Source organism: Colobus angolensis, unplaced genomic scaffold, assembly GCF_000951035.1.
Source record: "Colobus angolensis palliatus isolate OR3802 unplaced genomic scaffold, Cang.pa_1.0 Scaffold3, whole genome shotgun sequence".
In the NCBI taxonomy this organism is placed as follows: Eukaryota; Metazoa; Chordata; class Mammalia; order Primates; family Cercopithecidae; genus Colobus; species Colobus angolensis.
This window is the reverse complement of record NW_012116265.1, coordinates 19,157,003-19,175,670: the sequence shown is the minus strand read 5'-3', so window position 1 is coordinate 19,175,670 and position 18,668 is coordinate 19,157,003. Positions and strand designations below refer to the sequence as shown.

The window sequence follows — 18,668 nt, the reverse complement described above, 5'->3', positions numbered from 1 at the left end:
TACTTAGTTTTATTATTAATTGTACTGGGTACTCAGTATGCTGGACCCTTTCTATCTAGAGATTGGAATCTCTTAACTGTGGGATATTTGTTTGTGCTATTTATTCATTAATTTTTTTTCTCTCATTTTCTGTTTCTGGAACTCTTCATTATTAGCAGGATTTTGGATCTGTTGGATTGATTATCTTTGTGTCTTTTATCTTACATTTTGTTATATTTCCTGAGATACTTTAACTTCTAATCCTTTTCTTGTATCTTTTATTTTGAGAATTGGAAAAACTTTTTTTGTGGTTCTTTTGGTGTTGATCTTTTTTATAAATAGCACATTGTTCTTGATTTATAGATGCAGACTTTTTTTTTTTGAGACGGAGTCTCGCTCTGTCGCCCAGGCTGGAGTGCAGTGGCCGGATCTCAGCTCACTGCAAGCTCCGCCTCCCGGGTTGACGCCATTCTCCTGCCTCAGCCTCCCGAGTAGCTGGGACTACAGGCACCCGCCACCTCGCCCGGCTAGTTTTTTTGTATTTTTTAGTAGAGACGGGGTTTCACCGTGTTAGCCAGGATGGTCTCGATCTCCTGACCTCGTGATCCGCCCATCTCCGCTTCCCAGAGTGCTGGGATTACAGGCTTGAGCCACCGCGCCCGGCAGATGCAGACTCTAAGAATCTCTCTGAGGATAACAATTTGAGTTGAAAGTTCTTTTCTGCTTTTTGCATTCTGTTTTCTCCAAATTCAGATCCCATTTATCGTTAGTTTTTCTTTCATGTTGGACATGTTCCTCAAGTATCTAGCAATCCTTGGCTGTCCATTTATGTTTAAGCATGGAAGACACTGACAAACTGATTGGGAGCTCTGTGTGTATTGGAAGGGCTTGTTACCTGTCACGTTTCTGCTTTATGTGAACAGGGTAAGGAACTGTCACTACTCCTAGGGGACTCTCAAATTCAAGGATTTAAGAGACATTCAGCCTAAGGAAAGGCTGGTTGATGGTTCTGAATATAGATTTACATGTTTTTAGCCCCAAGTTTTACTCCTTTCCTTCCCTAGCACCCCCTAGTGTCTGAGAATCCTGACCCTCTTTGATGTTCTCTGGGCAAGCCCGCCTCCTTTTGATTTTATCCCCTTCTGCCATCAGTACTCTAAACTGTGACTTCTTCCTCCTCTGTAAGTTACCGCTCATATTTGTTCTTTGTCTTTCAGAATTTACAGACAAGATTCTCATCTTCTGATTACCCCCTCTCTCTGTTTATTATGGGTTTGTGTATTTTTCAGTTCCTTGCAATGAGTTTGGAAAAGGTCAACTTGGCTAGGCTGAACTACATTTCCCAAAATTCCCTTTCTCTCTGTCTCTCTCTCTGTCTCTTTTTTTTTTTTTTTTTTTTTTTTGAGACGAAGTCTCACTGTGTCACCCAGTCTAGAGTGCAGTGGCACTACCTCGGCTCACTAAATTCTCCACCTCTTGGGTTCAAGTGATTCTCCTGCCTCTGCCTCCTGAGTAGCTGGGATTATAGGCGCACACCACCATGCCCAGCTTAAGTTTTCTATTAGCAGAGACAGGGTTTCACCATATTGGCCAGGCTGGTCTCAAACTCCTGACCTCAAGTGATCCACTCGCCTCTGCTTCCCAAAGTGCTAGGATTATAGGCGTGAGCCAGTGTGCCTGGCCGCCTTTCCCATATGTTTCTGATTAAATTGGGTCACAGGGAGATTTTCACACCTAACTTGAGGCATTTATTCCTGGACAACCAAAAACATTCTAACTCTTTCCCCAGAAGAGCACAAAAAGTCTTTTTCTTTGTCTTTAGGATAATATTAGTTCATCCTTCTCCTACCTGACTCACATTCCCTCTTTCATGTTCTGTAACTTAAATACTGAAATAATAAAGTTAACTATTAACACATATTATGTTAGATAATAAGGAAGAAAACAAATCAACCAAAAAATATTTGGTTAATACACGCGCACATACACACACACACAAACACACATACATATTTAAACACATATATATCAAATTAAGGAAGAAGTACTTGTAACTATTGTAGTCTATATTTCCACAATGGTCATGTGGTCATAGCTGGTATATATGTTCTTCCACTACTCATTCCATATTCCCTTTGCTCAAAGTAAGTACCTCAGCCGGTGCTGATTCCTTATCTGATGGGGTGACCCAGGCTTTCATTCTCGAAAGATACGGGCTATTAGCAGATTCTTTCTGAATTAGTTGTGCTATTTGCAGTTCTACAAAACCCTTTGCAATTTTCCATGGACTTGAATCTCAGTACATGGGAAATACTAAGAGATGTCCTAGAGGATCTCTTGCATTTCAGACGTACTCCACTTTACCTGTATTGTGTGGTAGTAACCCAGATTCCCCTTGAAAGTTAGGATCAGTCATCCCCAGTGAATACAGTAACCCTCTCTCCATTGCCTCTTGATTTGAAACTTCCAAATAAAGTTGGGGTCTCAACTTCAGGTTAGTGGAATCATTTGTTGTGTCCTCTAGTGGAAGTATTCATCTGTTTGAAACTAGACATTTAGAACAACAAAGCCACAGGGATAGGAAATAAATATTTTGCCAACACTGAATTTATTAGTCTTCATTGATTTCCCAAAGAAATGAAAGAAAAAGCCTCCTAGCACTTATTAAAGGCATGAAAGGCATCACTGTCTACTACTCAGTCATCTAAGCCAGAAACCTTGGAATCATCTTAAATTCTTCTCTTACCACTATCATTTTATTTCTACTGGTGACAAAATCTTATCAATTCTACCTTATTTTACATCTCTCACTTTTATTCCCTCCTCTGCATTTTTATATCAGTCATTGTAGGCATTACCTTCACTTATCCACATTGCAGAGATAATCTTTAAACTTTTTGTTTCTGTCCACTGTTTTTCTGCTAAAGCAGTCTTTTAAAAATCAGACTATATTTAGTGGCTCTAAGTGCTTATAAGGTAACACCAAACTCCTTAACCAGCCGAATTAACTTATCTGTTATTATCGAGATCCAAGTCAGATGGCTTTAACAAGTTAGAAGTTTATTCTCTCTTAGGACTTAGATGATGGCTCAGGAATCCAGTTCCTTCTGATTTACCTGGTCCTGGATATTTCACCACCATGTCATAACCAGCATGAAAAAGGAAATAGTGAAGAGGAGGATGTGCTCTTTCCTTTAAGGGGACAACCCAGAGGATGTGCAAATCATTTTCACTCTCAGCTCCTTGGCCAAAACTTGGCTGCCAGTTCTAGCTGCAAGAGATATTGAGAAAGAGAGTCCCTTGTGTGGAGAGCCTTGTGTCTAGCTGAAAACAGGAGGCCTGTTATTGTAGATAAGTGGGGAATGGGTATTGGAAGACCACCAGTAGTCTCTGCCACGTGAGGCATACACAGTCTTCTGGAGAGTGATCCTCGCTTACCTCTTTATTTTTTAGTGTGCTGCTTTTCCACACTTCCGTCTTTATCAGCTCTCTTGACTCTGTTTCCCCTTTGCATTAGCCATGCTAAACTATTTGCACTTCCAAACATGCTCTGCTGATACGAGTTTCTTTGCCTTTCCTCATCTTGTTTCCTTAGCTTGAGGTGCCCTTGCCACATACTTTCCTCATCTCCAGCTCATTCTGTCAGCTTTATTTCAGAGAATTTGTCTTTCAAGACTCAACATAAGCCTCTCCAGTTCTGTTGTCCTTATTGTATACACATAGACTTGAGACATTACACCTCTTGGTACTTATTTACACTTAGATTATCTTTATATTTGGTTGTAAACTCTTTGAGGGCACAGATGATATTTTATTCTTGTGTCTCTTGGATGTAATGTAATGCCTGACAGATAGGGGATATGTTATCTCTTTACTGGATAAGAAAGTGGGTTCATAGCAAAAATAACTGCAGACTTTTTAAAATGTCAGAGCGTACTCTTAAGATAGGGTTGCTGTTTTTTTTTTTTTTTTTTTTTTAACTTTTTTCGATTGAAATGTTAGTGCCAGCTCGAACAATATAATCATCCTGTATTTTCTTGTTTGTCTTTTCATATTTAGTTTTTAGTTACAATTTAATTCCAGAAGTGCACAGTTATGGAATTTGATGATTTTTTTCTCTTTAAAATGAGTAGCCTTTCCTGTCTCCTAAGGCACAGTATTTACAATTGCTTTTTTTTTTTTTTTTTTGAGACAGAGTCTCGCTCTTGTCACCCAGGCTAGAGTGCAATAGTGTGATCTCAGCTCACTGCAACCTCTGCCTACTAGGTTCAAGTGATTCTCCTGCCTCAGCCTCCAAAGTAGCTGGGATTACAGGCACCTGCCACCACACCTGGCTAAATTTTTGTATTTTTTTTTTTTTTAAAAATAGAGACAGGGTTTCAGCATGTTGGCCAGGCTAGTCTCGAACTCCTGCTCTCAGGTGATCCGGCCATCTCTGCCTCCCAAAGTGCTGGGATTACAAGTGTGAGCCACTGTGCCTGGCCTGTAATTGCTTTTTAACTGTTCAGTATATCAGTGACTTGCTGCAGGAGATGTGTTATAAATTAGATAATGCTGACATGATTTCCAACACCTGTCCTAAGACCTTCTGAGCACTGCCACCTTAACATATTGGTTCAAAGATATTGGTGACTCAGGATTTATTTAATGACTGAAAAGAGTCATTGTTGTAAACAAATTCTAAGGCAAGAGTGCCTTAAATATTCTTACATGGAGAATTTTTTTTTCTGCTTTACTGTCTTGAGTAATATCTTTTGTTTTACTTGTAGATTTGATGGTCCTCGAAGATTTGAGGATTTAGGGTCAAGGTGTGAAGGACCGAGACCCAAAGGGCCTCGTTTTGAAGGAAATCGCCCCGATGGGCCAAGACCCAGATATGAAGGTCACCCAGCAGAGGGCACTAAAAGCAAATGGGGAATGATTCCCCGGGGGCCAGCTTCTCAATTTTATATTACCCCCAGTACATCCCTAAGTCCTCGACAGAGTGGACCACAATGGAAAGGCCCCAAACCAACTTTTGGACAGCAACATCAGCAGCAACCTAAGTCACAAGCAGAACCTCTTTCAGGAAACAAAGAACCATTAGCAGACACCAGTAGTAACCAGCAGAAGAATTTTAAAATGCAATCAGCTGCATTTTCCATTGCTGCAGATGTAAAGGATGTCAAGGCGGCTCAGTCAAATGAGAATCTAAGCGACTCTCAACAGGAGCCACCTAAAAGCGAAGTCTCGGAAGGGCCCGTAGAGCCTTCTAATTGGGACCAGAATGCTCAAAATATGGAGACTCAAATCGACAAAGCCCAAGCTGTTACTCAGCCTGTACCCCTTGCAAATAAGCCTGTACCTGCTCAATCTGCTTTTCCTTCAAAAACAGGGGGGATGGAGGGAGCAGCAGCAGTAGCAACATCATCATTAACAGCAGATAATGATTTTAAACCTGTGGGTATTGGTCTACCCCATTCAGAAAACAACCAAGATAAAGGCCTGCCTCGGCCAGATAATAGAGATAATAGATTAGAAGGCAATAGAGGCAGTAGCTCATCTTACAGAGGTCCTGGGCAAAGCAGAATGGAAGACACACGGGATAAAGGTCTAGTAAACAGAGGTCGCGGCCAGGCAATCAGTCGAGGCCCAGGATTGGTCAAGCAAGAAGACTTTCGGGATAAGATGATGGGTAGAAGAGAAGACAGTAGAGAGAAGATGAACAGAGGAGAAGGTAGCCGGGACAGAGGGTTGGTGAGGCCTGGAAGCAGTCGGGAGAAAGTGCCAGGTGGTCTGCAAGGGAACCAGGACAGGGGTGGAGCTGGCAGCCGAGAAAGGGGACCACCTCGGAGGGCTGGCAGTCAGGAGAGAGGACCTCTTCGAAGGGCTGGGAGTAGAGAGAGAGTACCACCCCGAAGAGCTGGGAGCAGGGAGAGAGGACCACCTCGAGGGCCTGGCAGTCGAGAAAGGGGACTGGGAAGATCAGAGTTTGGTCGTGATAGAGGTCCATTTAGACCAGAACCAGGAGATGGTGGGGAAAAAATGTATCCATATCACCGAGATGAGCCTCCTAGGGCTCCGTGGAACCATGGAGAAGAGCGAGGGCATGAAGAGTTTCCATTAGATGGTAGAAATGCTCCAATGGAACGAGAAAGACTCGATGACTGGGATAGAGAGAGATACTGGAGAGAATGTGAACGTGACTATCAAGATGATACACTAGAGCTTTATAACAGAGAGGACAGGTTCTCAGCACCACCATCTCGGTCTCATGATGGAGATAGGCGAGGCCCTTGGTGGGATGATTGGGAGAGAGACCAGGATATGGATGAGGACTACAATAGGGAAATGGACAGGGACATGGACAGGGATGTGGATCGGATTGGAAGACCCATGGATATGTATGATAGAAATTTGGATAATGAGTGGGACAGAGATTATGGGAGACCACTGGATGAACAAGAATCACAGTTTCGTGAACGGGATATTCCATCTCTTCCACCTTTACCGCCCCTCCCACCTCTTCCACCTTTGGATAGATATCGGGATGATAGATGGAGAGAAGAAAGAAATCGAGACCATGGGTATGATCGAGATTTCCGTGATAGGGGTGAGTTGAGGATTCGAGAGTATCCAGAAAGAGGAGATACATGGCGGGAAAAGCGAGATTATGTTCCTGACAGAATGGACTGGGAAAGAGAACGATTGTCAGACAGATGGTACCCATCTGATGTGGATAGACATTCCCCCATGGCGGAACATATGTCCTCCTCACATCATTCCTCAGAAATGATGGGGTCCGATGCAAGCTTAGACTCTGACCAAGGCCTTGGAGGGGTAATGGTTCTCAGTCAGAGGCAGCATGAAATCATTTTGAAAGCTGCACAAGAACTGAAAATGCTTCGGTAAGTTGACTCCTTCAGATCATTTCTTTTAATAAAAACCACATTCAGACTGCTCTTTTTAAAGTGATATATATTTGAATGGAATCATTTTACTTCAAGTTCTTATCACATACTTTTAATTTATATTTCTGGTCATTCGGTGCTGTTTTAGGGTTAGGATGGGTATTTAGGAACTGTGTTAATGATAAACTTATGCCCTAAGATGTGAAAATTGACTGCTCTCTCGGCCTTCGTAGATGTGTTGCTGGCATGCCATGCCTGTGCATGTTTCAAGTGTCAAACTTCAACTTTTCATTGCTCTGGATTTCACAGGGTTCATGTGTAACCTTCATTTTTTTCCAGTAAGCAGTTTGTTCTTTGATATTAGATCTAATAGACTTTCTATTCACTAATCATTGGTATAACTTTGGAAAGTGCTGTATTTTTCTTTGTTGAAGCTAAGAATGGTTTGCTTAGGAGCATCCTCAGATTTGTTTAACTATTGATGCTTTCTTTTGGGGATGTTTTATCTTTCATTATAACTAAAAGCAGATATTTCTTCTTGAGGACGTTACTTGTTTCTACATAACCAAATGTTTTCTTTGTGAAATGGAAAATAGGATTTCTTGACTTACAATCAGCTATGTATAGGTATCTACATAATTTTCCTCTTTTCCTGTAGTAACATTAATAACAAAAGCTAACATTTACTGCATGCTTACTCTGGGCCAGGAACTGTACTAAGTGTGTTGTATATAATAACTCATTTAATCCTTAAACCAGCTGTATCTTGGGATAGTAATTTAGAAGTCAGTGACAGATTGCAAGCTTTTTTAAAGCAATTTTTTTGAGAAAGTCAATTAATGATTAGGTTTTGATAGATTCCAATGTATTATATTTCTTCCATTTTTCAATTCTGGTTTACATTTGTGGATCTTACCAATAAATTATAACTTAAACTTTAGAACTAGGAAAGAAAAATATGGTGAAGAAAAGGTAATGATGAAAGACCAGGTACGGCAGGTTTGTGTGGTCTATAGCTGAGAGGTTTATTTTTTCCAGATTACTCATGAAGAAAATGTGGAAAGCATGCTATAGAATATTTAGGTACTACACTATTCACTTTTAAGTTACAGACACCTTTAATTTTAATTTAACACCTACCATGTAACTGGGCACTTGCTAATAATTGAGTGTATATATTATGACAATCTGTCTATCTCAAAGGCCTGCAAAGATAAGGTAGTATTATCCCCACTTCACAAATGACCCTAAAGTTCAAAGAGGTTAAGTTCACTTGGCTAGTAAGTGGCAAACCCGGCCTTTGAACTCAATCTGTCTAAAACTCTAAAATCTGTGTTGTTTATGGAGCATACCAAGCTGATTGGTGGTGTTAAGCTGCCAAGGTTTCTTTCTTTTTCCTTTTGAAATTTCTTTTTAATTCATTATTGCTTTGCATGGCAATGGTGGAGAAAAAGTGCTGCTGCTGCGTCATCCTTTTTTTAAAGCTTTCTAGGCAACATGAACATAATTAAACAATATATAGGGAGTGATGGATAATGCGGTCATAGCCAAATACAAGTAGTTTATGTTGTGTCAGTGTGCAGTCATAAGGAGTATCGTAAGGGATATGATGATGGGATTTACCTGAGCAGTAAATAATTTTACTTACTTGACCCTTACTTTGTGGTCCCTTGTTTGTGAACCCTCATTTGGGTCACTTACTTTAATGTAGGGAGAAAATTATAAAAGGTCTTAAGAAGTTGTAGTGAATTTTACCCATGTTTAAGGTAGGCGTTGTGTAGAAAAGTAAAAGTATTTTCATCAGAAATTTAAAGAAAAAACTGAAGGGTTACATAATTATCTTCAGGAATATGAAATGTTGTTTTTAAAGGTATAGACTGACAATTGTTCTCACCGTCTACAGCAGGGGCCATAAATTAAAATGTCCCCAAGAATCAGATAACAAAAATGAGTGAAAGTAGGCCAAGTATAACTCTTAGAGTATGGTGAAGACTGTGACAGGTTATTTCATCTAACATGGGCAGCTTCTGCTGCACTCAGCTGATCGTTGGCATGTGGGAATGTAGGCCTAGTGTTACCATATTACTTTTTTTTTTTTTTTTTTTTTTTTTTGAAGCAGAGTCTTGCTCTGTCGCCCGGGCTGGAGTGCAGTGGCCGGATCTCAGCTCACTGCAAGCTCCGCCTCCCGGGCTTACGCCATTCTCCTGCCTCAGCCTCCCAAGTAGCTGGGACTACAGGCGCCCGCCACCTCACCCGGCTAGTTTTTTGTATTTTTTAGTAGAGATGGGGTTTCACTGTGTTAGCCAGGATGGTCTCGATCTCCTGACCTCGTGATCCGCCCATCTCAGCCTCCCAAAGTGCTGGGATTACAGGCTTGAGCCACCGCGCCCGGCCACCATATTTCTTTAAGATTTGAATTTATATATGAAAAATTTTGCTTTGTAAATATGACAGCTAATTCAAATTTTAAAAACTGATGTGAAAGCCACCTTTTAAAAACATTTTTAGGCCATATTTGGCCCATGGGCCACCATTTTGCAACCTCTGGTCTAAAGAGTTGAAAAAAATAAGCCGGGCGTGGTGGCTCACACCTGTAATCCCAGCACTTTGGGAGGCTGAGGCAGGCGGGTCACGAGGCCAGGAGTTTGAGACCAGCCTGGCCAATATGGTGAAACCCCGTCTCTACTAAAAATATGTAAAAAATTAGCCAGGCGCGGTGATGCGTGCCTGTAGTCCCAGCTACTCGGGAGGCTGAGGCAGGAGAATCACTTGAACCCGGGAGGCGGAGCTTGCAGTGAGCCGCGATCGTGCCATTGCACTCCAGCCCAGGCGACAGAGCGAGACTCGTCTCAAAAAAAAAGAGAGCTTTTGGTTGGATTAAAGAAAAACAAAACAAGTAGATGAGATAGTAGAAAACTACTGAGGCAGGTTGTGGAATCTGTTCTCAAATATCTTCAATAATTTATTATTAATTATTTATATGTCTTAAATGACTAATGAGTTAGCTATGTAAAAGCAAAAGAGGGTAATCCCAGAGCTGCCCAGTGTATGGCCACTGCGGAGAATTTTAGGACAAGGTTTTTTAGGTCTCTTCTGTTTAATTAAATATTAATTGTAGTCACTTAGGAATGGAATAAGCATGCTTTATGGACTATGCCAATTTTATTTGTTTGCAGGGAACAGAAAGAACAGCTTCAAAAGATGAAAGACTTTGGGTCTGAGCCACAGATGGCTGACCATCTACCACCTCAGGAATCAAGATTGCAGAATACATCTTCAAGACCTGGAATGTATCTGGTATGGGAGAATGTGTGCTCAGAAAATGAAATGGTTTCTACTTTGTATGTTTCTATGTCTGATTTTTTAAAAAATTGAATAAATACAAGTTTCCTCTATAAAATGTAAATTTTGGAAACTTAAAAGTTTATGGTAATTGAACTTCAAAGTTTTGGTTGGATTAAAGAAAAACAAACAAGTAGATGAGATAGTAGAAAACTACTGAGGCAGGTTGTAGAATCTGTTCTCGAATATCTTCAATAATTTATAATTAATTATTTATATGTCTTAAATGACTGATGAGTTAGCTACATAAAAGCAAAAGAGGGTAATCCCAGGGAGCAGAGATGCTCCTTTTCCCCAGATTTTGATAAGTATACCAAGTACACCTGAACTACATAGCTTCTGTTCACAAAATGGTAGAATTTTCCTAATAATTTTTTATGTTAAAATAATCCTGTTGGCTGGACATAGTGGCTTACGCCTGTAATTCTAGCACTTTGGGAGGCTAAGGTGAGAGGATTGCTTGAGCCCAGGAGTTTGACACCAGCCTGCGCAAGATGGTGAGACCCCCATCTCTACCAAGAAAAAAAAAAGTCCTGTTTTCCATCTAGGCGGAGCTGGATGTGGGCCTCCTGATGCTTCCTACCTCTTCAGGCTGCTAGTCCTTCAGATGGGGAAATATCATTGCCCAGTACATTCAGAACTGTTCAGGCAATATGAAAAGGGGTGTTTATGTTAAAGACTTCAGTAATTAAGTTCTTTTTTTTCCAAGAGCATGCCAGAACTCCTTTTGTTTTTGTTATTTTACCTTTAAACCAGTAATGGGCTTTTCAAATGTTTTAAATGTTATCTTGCAAGCAGTTTTATGACAGCATAATGGAGAAAAGAGCTCTACTGAACTTCTACTGAACCATTTCATCAAATTAACACATTTCATTTCTCAGTGTTCCCTTCCATCCTGGTCTAATACTTAACAGTAAGACATACTTGTTGACATCAGCGACCACCATAGCGTTGTTGACTCCCCAGACTGGATCTCCTGATTTTTGTATGCATCTATCTGTCTGCAGGGTTTCTGTGGATGTGACTCCTGTCAAATACAGCATGTTAAAAATGGGGCTCATTATACCCCATTAAATTGTCTTTTCTCACTATCACCTAGTCATGCTGACTTGAAACCTGAATATCTTGCCCATGTCCTACCCTGCCATAACCATTCTGCTGATTGATTTTACCTCCTTTGAATCAAATTCTCAAGTATAATTACACCCATTTTAAGCCTATAGTTCGAGTTTTTGACAGCTGTATACCAAAAGATAAAAAAATTCTCGGCCAAGCGCGGTGGCTCACACCTGTAATCCCAGCACTTTGGGAGGCCAAGGCAAGTGGATCACCTGAGGTCGGGAGTTTGAAACCAGCCTGACCAACATGGAGAAACCCTGGCTCTACTAAAAATACAAAATTAGCCAGGCGTGGTGGTGCATGCCTGTAATCCCATCTACTCGGGAGGCCGAGACAGGAGAATCACTTGAACTCGGGAGATGGAGGTTGCAGTGAGCCGACATTGCACCATTGCATTCCAGCCTGGGCAATGAGCAAAACTCCATCTCAAAAAAAAAAAAAAGTTGTCATCACCCTAAAAATAGTTCATGCCCTTTTGTAGTTGGGACTACCCCTACACTCCACTTCAGGCAGCATTGATGTGATTTATGGCCAGATGGACATTTTAAAACATCTCACCATGTGGCTACCTGGCTTTAAAACTCTTCAGTGTTCTCCCATGCCTTCAGGATGAAATTTAGAATCTCTTGCATGACTTTCTTGTTCTTCCTAAGCTGGCTTGACCTCTGCTGACCATTGCTTGCTACTCCACTCTCTGATGCTTCATTTTCCCTCCACATAGAGCTAGTTAACAATTTTGTGACTGCGCTAGATTCTTTTACTTCTTCATTCCTTTGCGTATGTATGTTGTTCTCTAAGCCTAGAGTCTTTTCTTTGCCTTCCCATCCCCTCCTGCAACTGACTAATGCTTGTTTATCTTTTAGAACTCAGCTCTAGTATCTTCTCTTCCACCTATGTAAGGCAGTTACCCTCATACATACCCTGTAACATCTTGTACTAGTCTCTGTTGTCATCTTTATCATGTTGCATTTTGATTGTCTGTTTTCTTGTCTGTCTTTCCTTCTAAATTGAGTCCATAAGATAAGAACTATATCTTTCATCTTTGCATGTCTTAGTAAATAGTAGAAACGCCAGATCGTACATACACATTTCTGCTTTATTTGATTAACAAATCATAATCATCTTTGCATATTGTTATATGCTATATTGTTTTTGATTTACAGTAATTTATTGAATTAATTCAATTTCTGTTTGAATTTCTTTCTAATCTTTCACTGTTCTCTTAATATTACCCTAATGAATGTCTTTGTATTGGGTTCTTATTTTAGATAACTCCTTTTCTTTTTTTTTTTTTTTTTGAGACGGAGTCTCACTCTTGTTGCCCAGGCTAGAGTGCAATGGCATGATTTCAGCTCACTGAAGCCTCCGCCTCCTGGGTTCAAGCGATTCTCCTGCCCTGGCTTCCAAGTAGCTGGGATTACTGGCGCCTGCCACCACGCCTGGCTAAATTTTTTGTAATTTTAGTAGAGACAGGGTTTTACCATTTGGCCAGGCTGGTCTTGAACTCCTGACCTCACGTAATCCACCTGCCTCGGCCTCTGAAAGTGCTGGGATTATAGGCATGAGCCACCGCACCCAGCAGATAACTTCTTAGGAGTAAGTTTTATGTTTTTGTTTTGTCTCTTTTTTTTTTTTTGCTGTGTTGCCTGGGAGGCTGGAATACAGTGGTACAGTCATAGCTCACTGGAGCCTCAAACTCCTGGGCTCAAGTGACTCTCCCACCTCAGCCTCCTGAGTAACTGGGACTACAGGCACACACCACTACACCTGGCTAATTAACAAAAAAAAAATTGTTAGTAGGGACAGTGTTTCGCATTGTTGCCCAGGCTGGTCTCGAACTCTTGGACTTAAGTGATCCTCACGCCTTGGCTTCCCAAAGTGCTAGGATTACAGATATGAGCCCCTGCATCCAGCCAACAGTGGTTTTAAAGTCCCAAAGTGGTATACTTCGGTCAAAGAATAAGCATACTTTTTTTTTTTTTGAAACCGAGTGTAGTCTTGTCACCCAGGCTGGAGTATAGTGGCGCAATCTCAGCTCACTGCAATATCTACCTCCCGGGTTCAAGTGATTCTCCTGCCTCATCCTCCTGAGTAGCTGGGATTACAGGTGCCCAGCACCACGCCTGGCTAAATTTTTTGTATTTTTAGTAGAGGCAGGGTTTCACCATTTTGGCTAGGCTGGTTTCAAACTCCTGACCTCAGCTGATCCACCTGCTTCAGCCTCCCAAAGTGCTAGGATTACAGGCATGAGCCACCACACCTGGCCCATAATAAGTATACTTTTTAAATGATTCCTGTCACATAGCCAAACAGCTGTCTATAATAGTTGTATAATGGCCACGCGCAGTGGGTCATGCCTGCAATGCCAGCACTTTGGGAAGCTGAGGCGGGTGGATCACATGAGGTCTGGAGTTCAAGACCAGCCTGGCCAACATGGTGAAACCCTGTCTCTACTAAAAATACAAAAATTAGCCAGGCTTGGTGGCATGTGCCTATAATCCTAGTTACTCATGAGACTGAGGCAGGAGAATCACTTGAACCTGGGAGACTCTATCTTAGGTGCATCACCTGAGGTCAGGAGTTCAAGACCAGCTTGACCAACGTGGAGAAACCTCGTCTCTACTAAAAATACAAAAATTAGCCAGGCATGGTGGTGCGTGCCTGTAATCCCAGCTACTAAGGAGACTGAGGCAGGAGAATTGCTTGAACCTGAGAGGCAGAGGTTGCAGATAGCGCCACTGTACTCCAACCTGGGCAACAAGAGTGAGACTCTGTCTCAAAAACCATATAAATAAATAAATGAAAAAAAATAGTTGCATAACATCTATACTATAGCCTCGTAAGCATTAGCTACTTCATATTTTTGGTATATTTAATAATTTTAATACAGCATTTTTGATTACTATTGAATATGAATATTTTCCCATATTTGTTAATTGTACTTTCCTCTTACAGAAATTCTATTCGTGTCCTTCACCCATTTATCTGTTTGAGTCAGGTTTTTTTTTTAATTAACTCATTATCCTTAATATAATATAAATATTAACCCTTTCTCATATCAACAATACTTTTTAAAAATGTATCTTTTACTCTCACTATATAGAATGAAGGAAGCACTTTTAAAAAAATTTGTAAGTATACTTCTATGAGATCTTAAGATATTTAAAACTTGTCTTGATAGATATGCCCAGACAGAATAGTTTCATCCTATATTGGCATTTTCTTAAAATTTACCATGCTATGCTTTTAATTAAAAGTTTACCTTTAGGTAATAGCCATTTGTATTTAACTGTAGCCAGTGGTTACCTCCAGTCAGTAATGTTCCTTCCATATTAGTCAACTCCATTTTATTATTCAGAAGGTTTATTTTTAAAGTACTGCCTATGTATGGGCAAATATATAAATAATGTATATTGTGAGCTCTCCAGGGTCTAAAATAGCTGTCAATAAAGAGAAAACATCCTAGAATAACAGAGAAGTGAAAAACCAAACCAAAACAAAAAAACAAAAACAAAACAAAAAACCAAACCAGCCAGACACAATGAACTAAGAAATGGGAAATAAGTGTTTGAATCACACTTACGAAGATTAAAATAGAGACTAGGCGTGGTGGCTCACACCTGTAATCCCAGCGCTTTGGGAGGCTGAGGCAAGAAGATTACTTGAGGTCTAGAGTTAAAGACCAGCCTGGGCAACATAGCAAGACCCCATCTTTACCAAAGAAAGAATAAAAATAAAACGTATGTGGCAACTGGGTTTCAGTATTGAGTGGATAGGACCTATCTGCTAAGAAGTCCCGCCATCTCTGTCGTAGACATTTCTGATGGCACCTGGTGATGCTTTGGGAAAACAAATGTAAGCAGGGCACACAACAGTGGCACTCGTTAGATTACTAGATGTTCATTTAGTTTATTTTGTTGTTTCATAGTACTCATGTTCTCTGTTGGTCTACCACAGACTACTATTGTCAACCAGATAACTGAAAGGAACAGAAGTGTGGAGGCTATCTAGGATTTCTCTCACTGAAAATTTACTGTTTTTGTGGAGGAGATAGTTCTCTAGAGTAGGAAGATAGTTCTTATTTATTTATTCATTTCTCTCCTTCCTGCACACTGAGAGTAGGGAGATAGTTCTTAACCAAGGGGTATAAATCAGAATTATTCATGGAGGGTTTTTTTTTTTTTTCGAGACGGAGTCTCGCTCTGTCACCCAGGCTGGAGTACAGTGGCCAGATCTCAGCTCACTTCAAGCTCCGCCTCCCGGGTTTACGCCGTTCTCCTGCCTCAGCCTCCCGAGTAGCTAGGACTACAGGCGCCGCCACTTCACCTGGCTAATTTTTTGTATTTTTTAGAGATGAGGTTTCACTGTGTTAGCCAGGATGGTCTTGATCTCCTGACCTCATGATCTGCCCGTCTCGGCCTCCCAAAGTGCTGGGATTACAGGCTTGAGCCACTGCGCCCGGCCTATTTTTTTTAATTTTAAATTACTGGTGGGACCCCACCTACAGAAGTTCTGTAGTTTTGGTAGTGACCTGGGACATTTGAATCGTACGTGGCTACCACCCTAATTTGAAGTATGGAAATTTTAGAACATTTTCATTACCCCTGTAAGATCACTGCACCAGTTTACAGTTAGTTAATCCTCATTCCTGCCCTAGTCCCAGCCCTTTCTGTCTATATAGATTTGCCTTTCTGGGCATTTCATATAAATGAACTATATAATATGTAGTCTTTCGTGTCTATCTTCTTTTCAAAGTTTATCCATGTTGTAACATGACTCAGTACTTCATTTCTTTTTACTGCTTTTTAAATTTCTTTTTATTTGTAACCTGTTGCATGAATATACCACATTTTGTTTAACCATTCACCAGTTGATGGACATTAGGGTTGTTGAATAGTATGGCTATGAATATTTGTGTGCAAGTCTTTGGATGGACATATGTTTTTATTTTTCTTGGATAGATACCTAGAAATGAAATTGCTGAGCCATGTGATAAATTTATGTTTGGCCGGGCGTGGTGGCTTATGCCTGTAATCCCAGCATTTTGGGAGGCTGAAGTGGGTGGATCACCTGAGGTCAGGAGTTCGAGACCAGCCTGGCCAACCTAGTGAAACCCCGTCTCTACTAAAAACACAAAAAATTAGCTGGGCTGGTAGTGGGTGCCTACAGGCCCTCTCAGTTACTCAGGAGGCTGAGGCAGGAGAATCACTTGAACCTGGGAGGCAGAGGTTGCAGTGAGCCAAGATTGCGCCATTGCACTCCAGCCTGGGCAACAAGAGCGAAATTCCATCTCAAAAAAAAAAAAAAAAAGTTTGACTTTTTGAGGGAAATTGGCATTTTCTATAGTGGCACCATTTATTCCCACTAGCAATCTAAAAAGGTTTTTCTTTCCTATATCCTTGCTATCATTTGTTTTTGTCTCTCTTATTAATTATAGCCATTCCAGTGTGTATGAAAATGGTATCTCATTGGGATTTTAATTTGCGTTTCCCTAATGACTAATGATGTTGAGCATCTTTTCATGAGCTCATTGGGCATTTATAAGGTTTGTCTATGTTTTCTCCCTTTCTGTGGCTTGTCCTCATTTTTTTTTTTTTTGATGGTATGTTTTGAAGTACGATATTTTGAATGAGTCCAAGGTGTTAACTTTTTTCTTATAAATTGAGAACCAGATTTTAATTTCCACTGATCTGTAAAAACATAGTGGTGTACTTGTTCGCTAAGCTGTTTATTCTATTCTCTAGCCTCCAGGATCCTATAGACCTCCCCCTCCTATGGGCAAACCACCAGGTTCAATTGTAAGACCCTCTGCTCCACCAGCAAGATCATCTGTTCCTGTGACCAGGCCGCCTGTCCCAATACCACCACCTCCACCTCCTCCCCCTCTACCTCCTCCTCCTCCAGTGATAAAGCCACAAACATCAGCTGTAGAACAGGAACGATGGGATGAAGATTCTTTCTACGGGCTCTGGGATACAAATGATGAACAAGGACTGAATTCAGAATTTAAGTCAGAAACTGCAGCAATTCCATCTGCTCCAGTATTACCACCCCCACCTGTTCACTCTTCCATTCCCCCTCCTGGCCCAGTGCCTATGGGTATGCCACCAATGTCCAAGCCACCACCAGTGCAACAGACTGTTGATTATGGCCATGGCCGAGGTGAGTAGTGATGGTGAACTTGTATTTGGGATTCTACAGGAATTGTTAGCTTCAGCTTTAGCTTTCTCAATCTTCACTCTTACAGTGCTTTATCTCTGATTTTGTTTACCAGATATATCCACTAATAAAGTTGAACAGATACCTTATGGAGAAAGAATAACTCTGCGCCCAGATCCACTACCTGAAAGATCAACTTTTGAGACAGGTAGGATTCCCGGAGAGGTCAGTATTTTTAAACATTTTAAGGCCTAATTATCACATTATTTTCCTTTTGATGAGATTATCTGAGCCTTCATTTAATATAGTTAAAAGATTCTTTAGTTGAATTTAGGGCAAAAATTTATACCAGCTCTGAAGTTAGATTTATACTTTTCTGCTTTTATTTCATAAAAGGGATATAGTTATTTTGTACTAATTGTTTTTATAGAGCATGCAGGCCAACGTGATCGTTATGATAGAGAAAGAGATCGTGAGCCTTATTTTGATCGTCAAAGCAATGTCATAACAGATCATCGAGATTTTAAAAGGGATCGTGAGACACACAGAGATCGAGACCGGGATCGTGGTGTTATTGACTATGACCGGGATCGATTTGACAGAGAACGCCGACCCCGAGATGATAGGTATGCTATAAAACAATCTTTGCTAGGTGTGCAAATTACTATATACTTAACAGTAAAAGTTTAAGAAAAATTTAATAAGTAACATATTTTTCTCATGCATGTGTATATGTAATTTGGAGGGGGAAGAACAATTCTAGACCAGTTTTCAGGAAAGTAGGTCCTTGACTTGGTAGCTTGAGTTCCAAAGGAATGGAAATGGTATTGTCAATAAAGGTGCAGTCATACTCAGTGGGCAAGCAATTTATTTTTGCAATTCATGAACTTTTTATTTATTGTTGTTGTTGTTATTATTATTATTATTATACCTAAGGGCATTCTGGCGGGCATTCTGGCAGCCAGCCAAGGAGAAGGGAAAGGGGGACAAGCCCATGAACTATTTATTTATTCATTTATTTATTTATGTATTACTATTTTGTATGGAGACGGGGTCTCTCTTAGTCTGTCACCCAGGCTGGAATGCAGTGGTGCAGTCTCAGCTCACTGTAGCCTCTACCTCCTGGGCTCAAGTGATCTTCCCACCTCAGTCTCCTGAGTACCTGGGGCCACAGGCATG

At 40.7% G+C, this 18,668-nt stretch overlaps 1 protein-coding gene across 1 annotated transcript in view; it reads left to right on the top strand.

The window, feature by feature from the left end:
* YLPM1 (YLP motif containing 1) overlaps window positions 1-18,668 on the top strand; it is a 76,283-nt gene that overhangs the window by 31,864 nt on the left and 25,751 nt on the right. Inside the window, exons 5-9 of the mRNA XM_011949809.1 lie at window positions 4,749-6,866; window positions 10,046-10,166; window positions 17,075-17,492; window positions 17,605-17,697; window positions 17,920-18,115. Of these exons, the coding sequence (XP_011805199.1) occupies window positions 4,749-6,866; window positions 10,046-10,166; window positions 17,075-17,492; window positions 17,605-17,697; window positions 17,920-18,115 (2,946 nt within the window). The remainder of the gene's footprint in view (window positions 1-4,748; window positions 6,867-10,045; window positions 10,167-17,074; window positions 17,493-17,604; window positions 17,698-17,919; window positions 18,116-18,668) is intronic.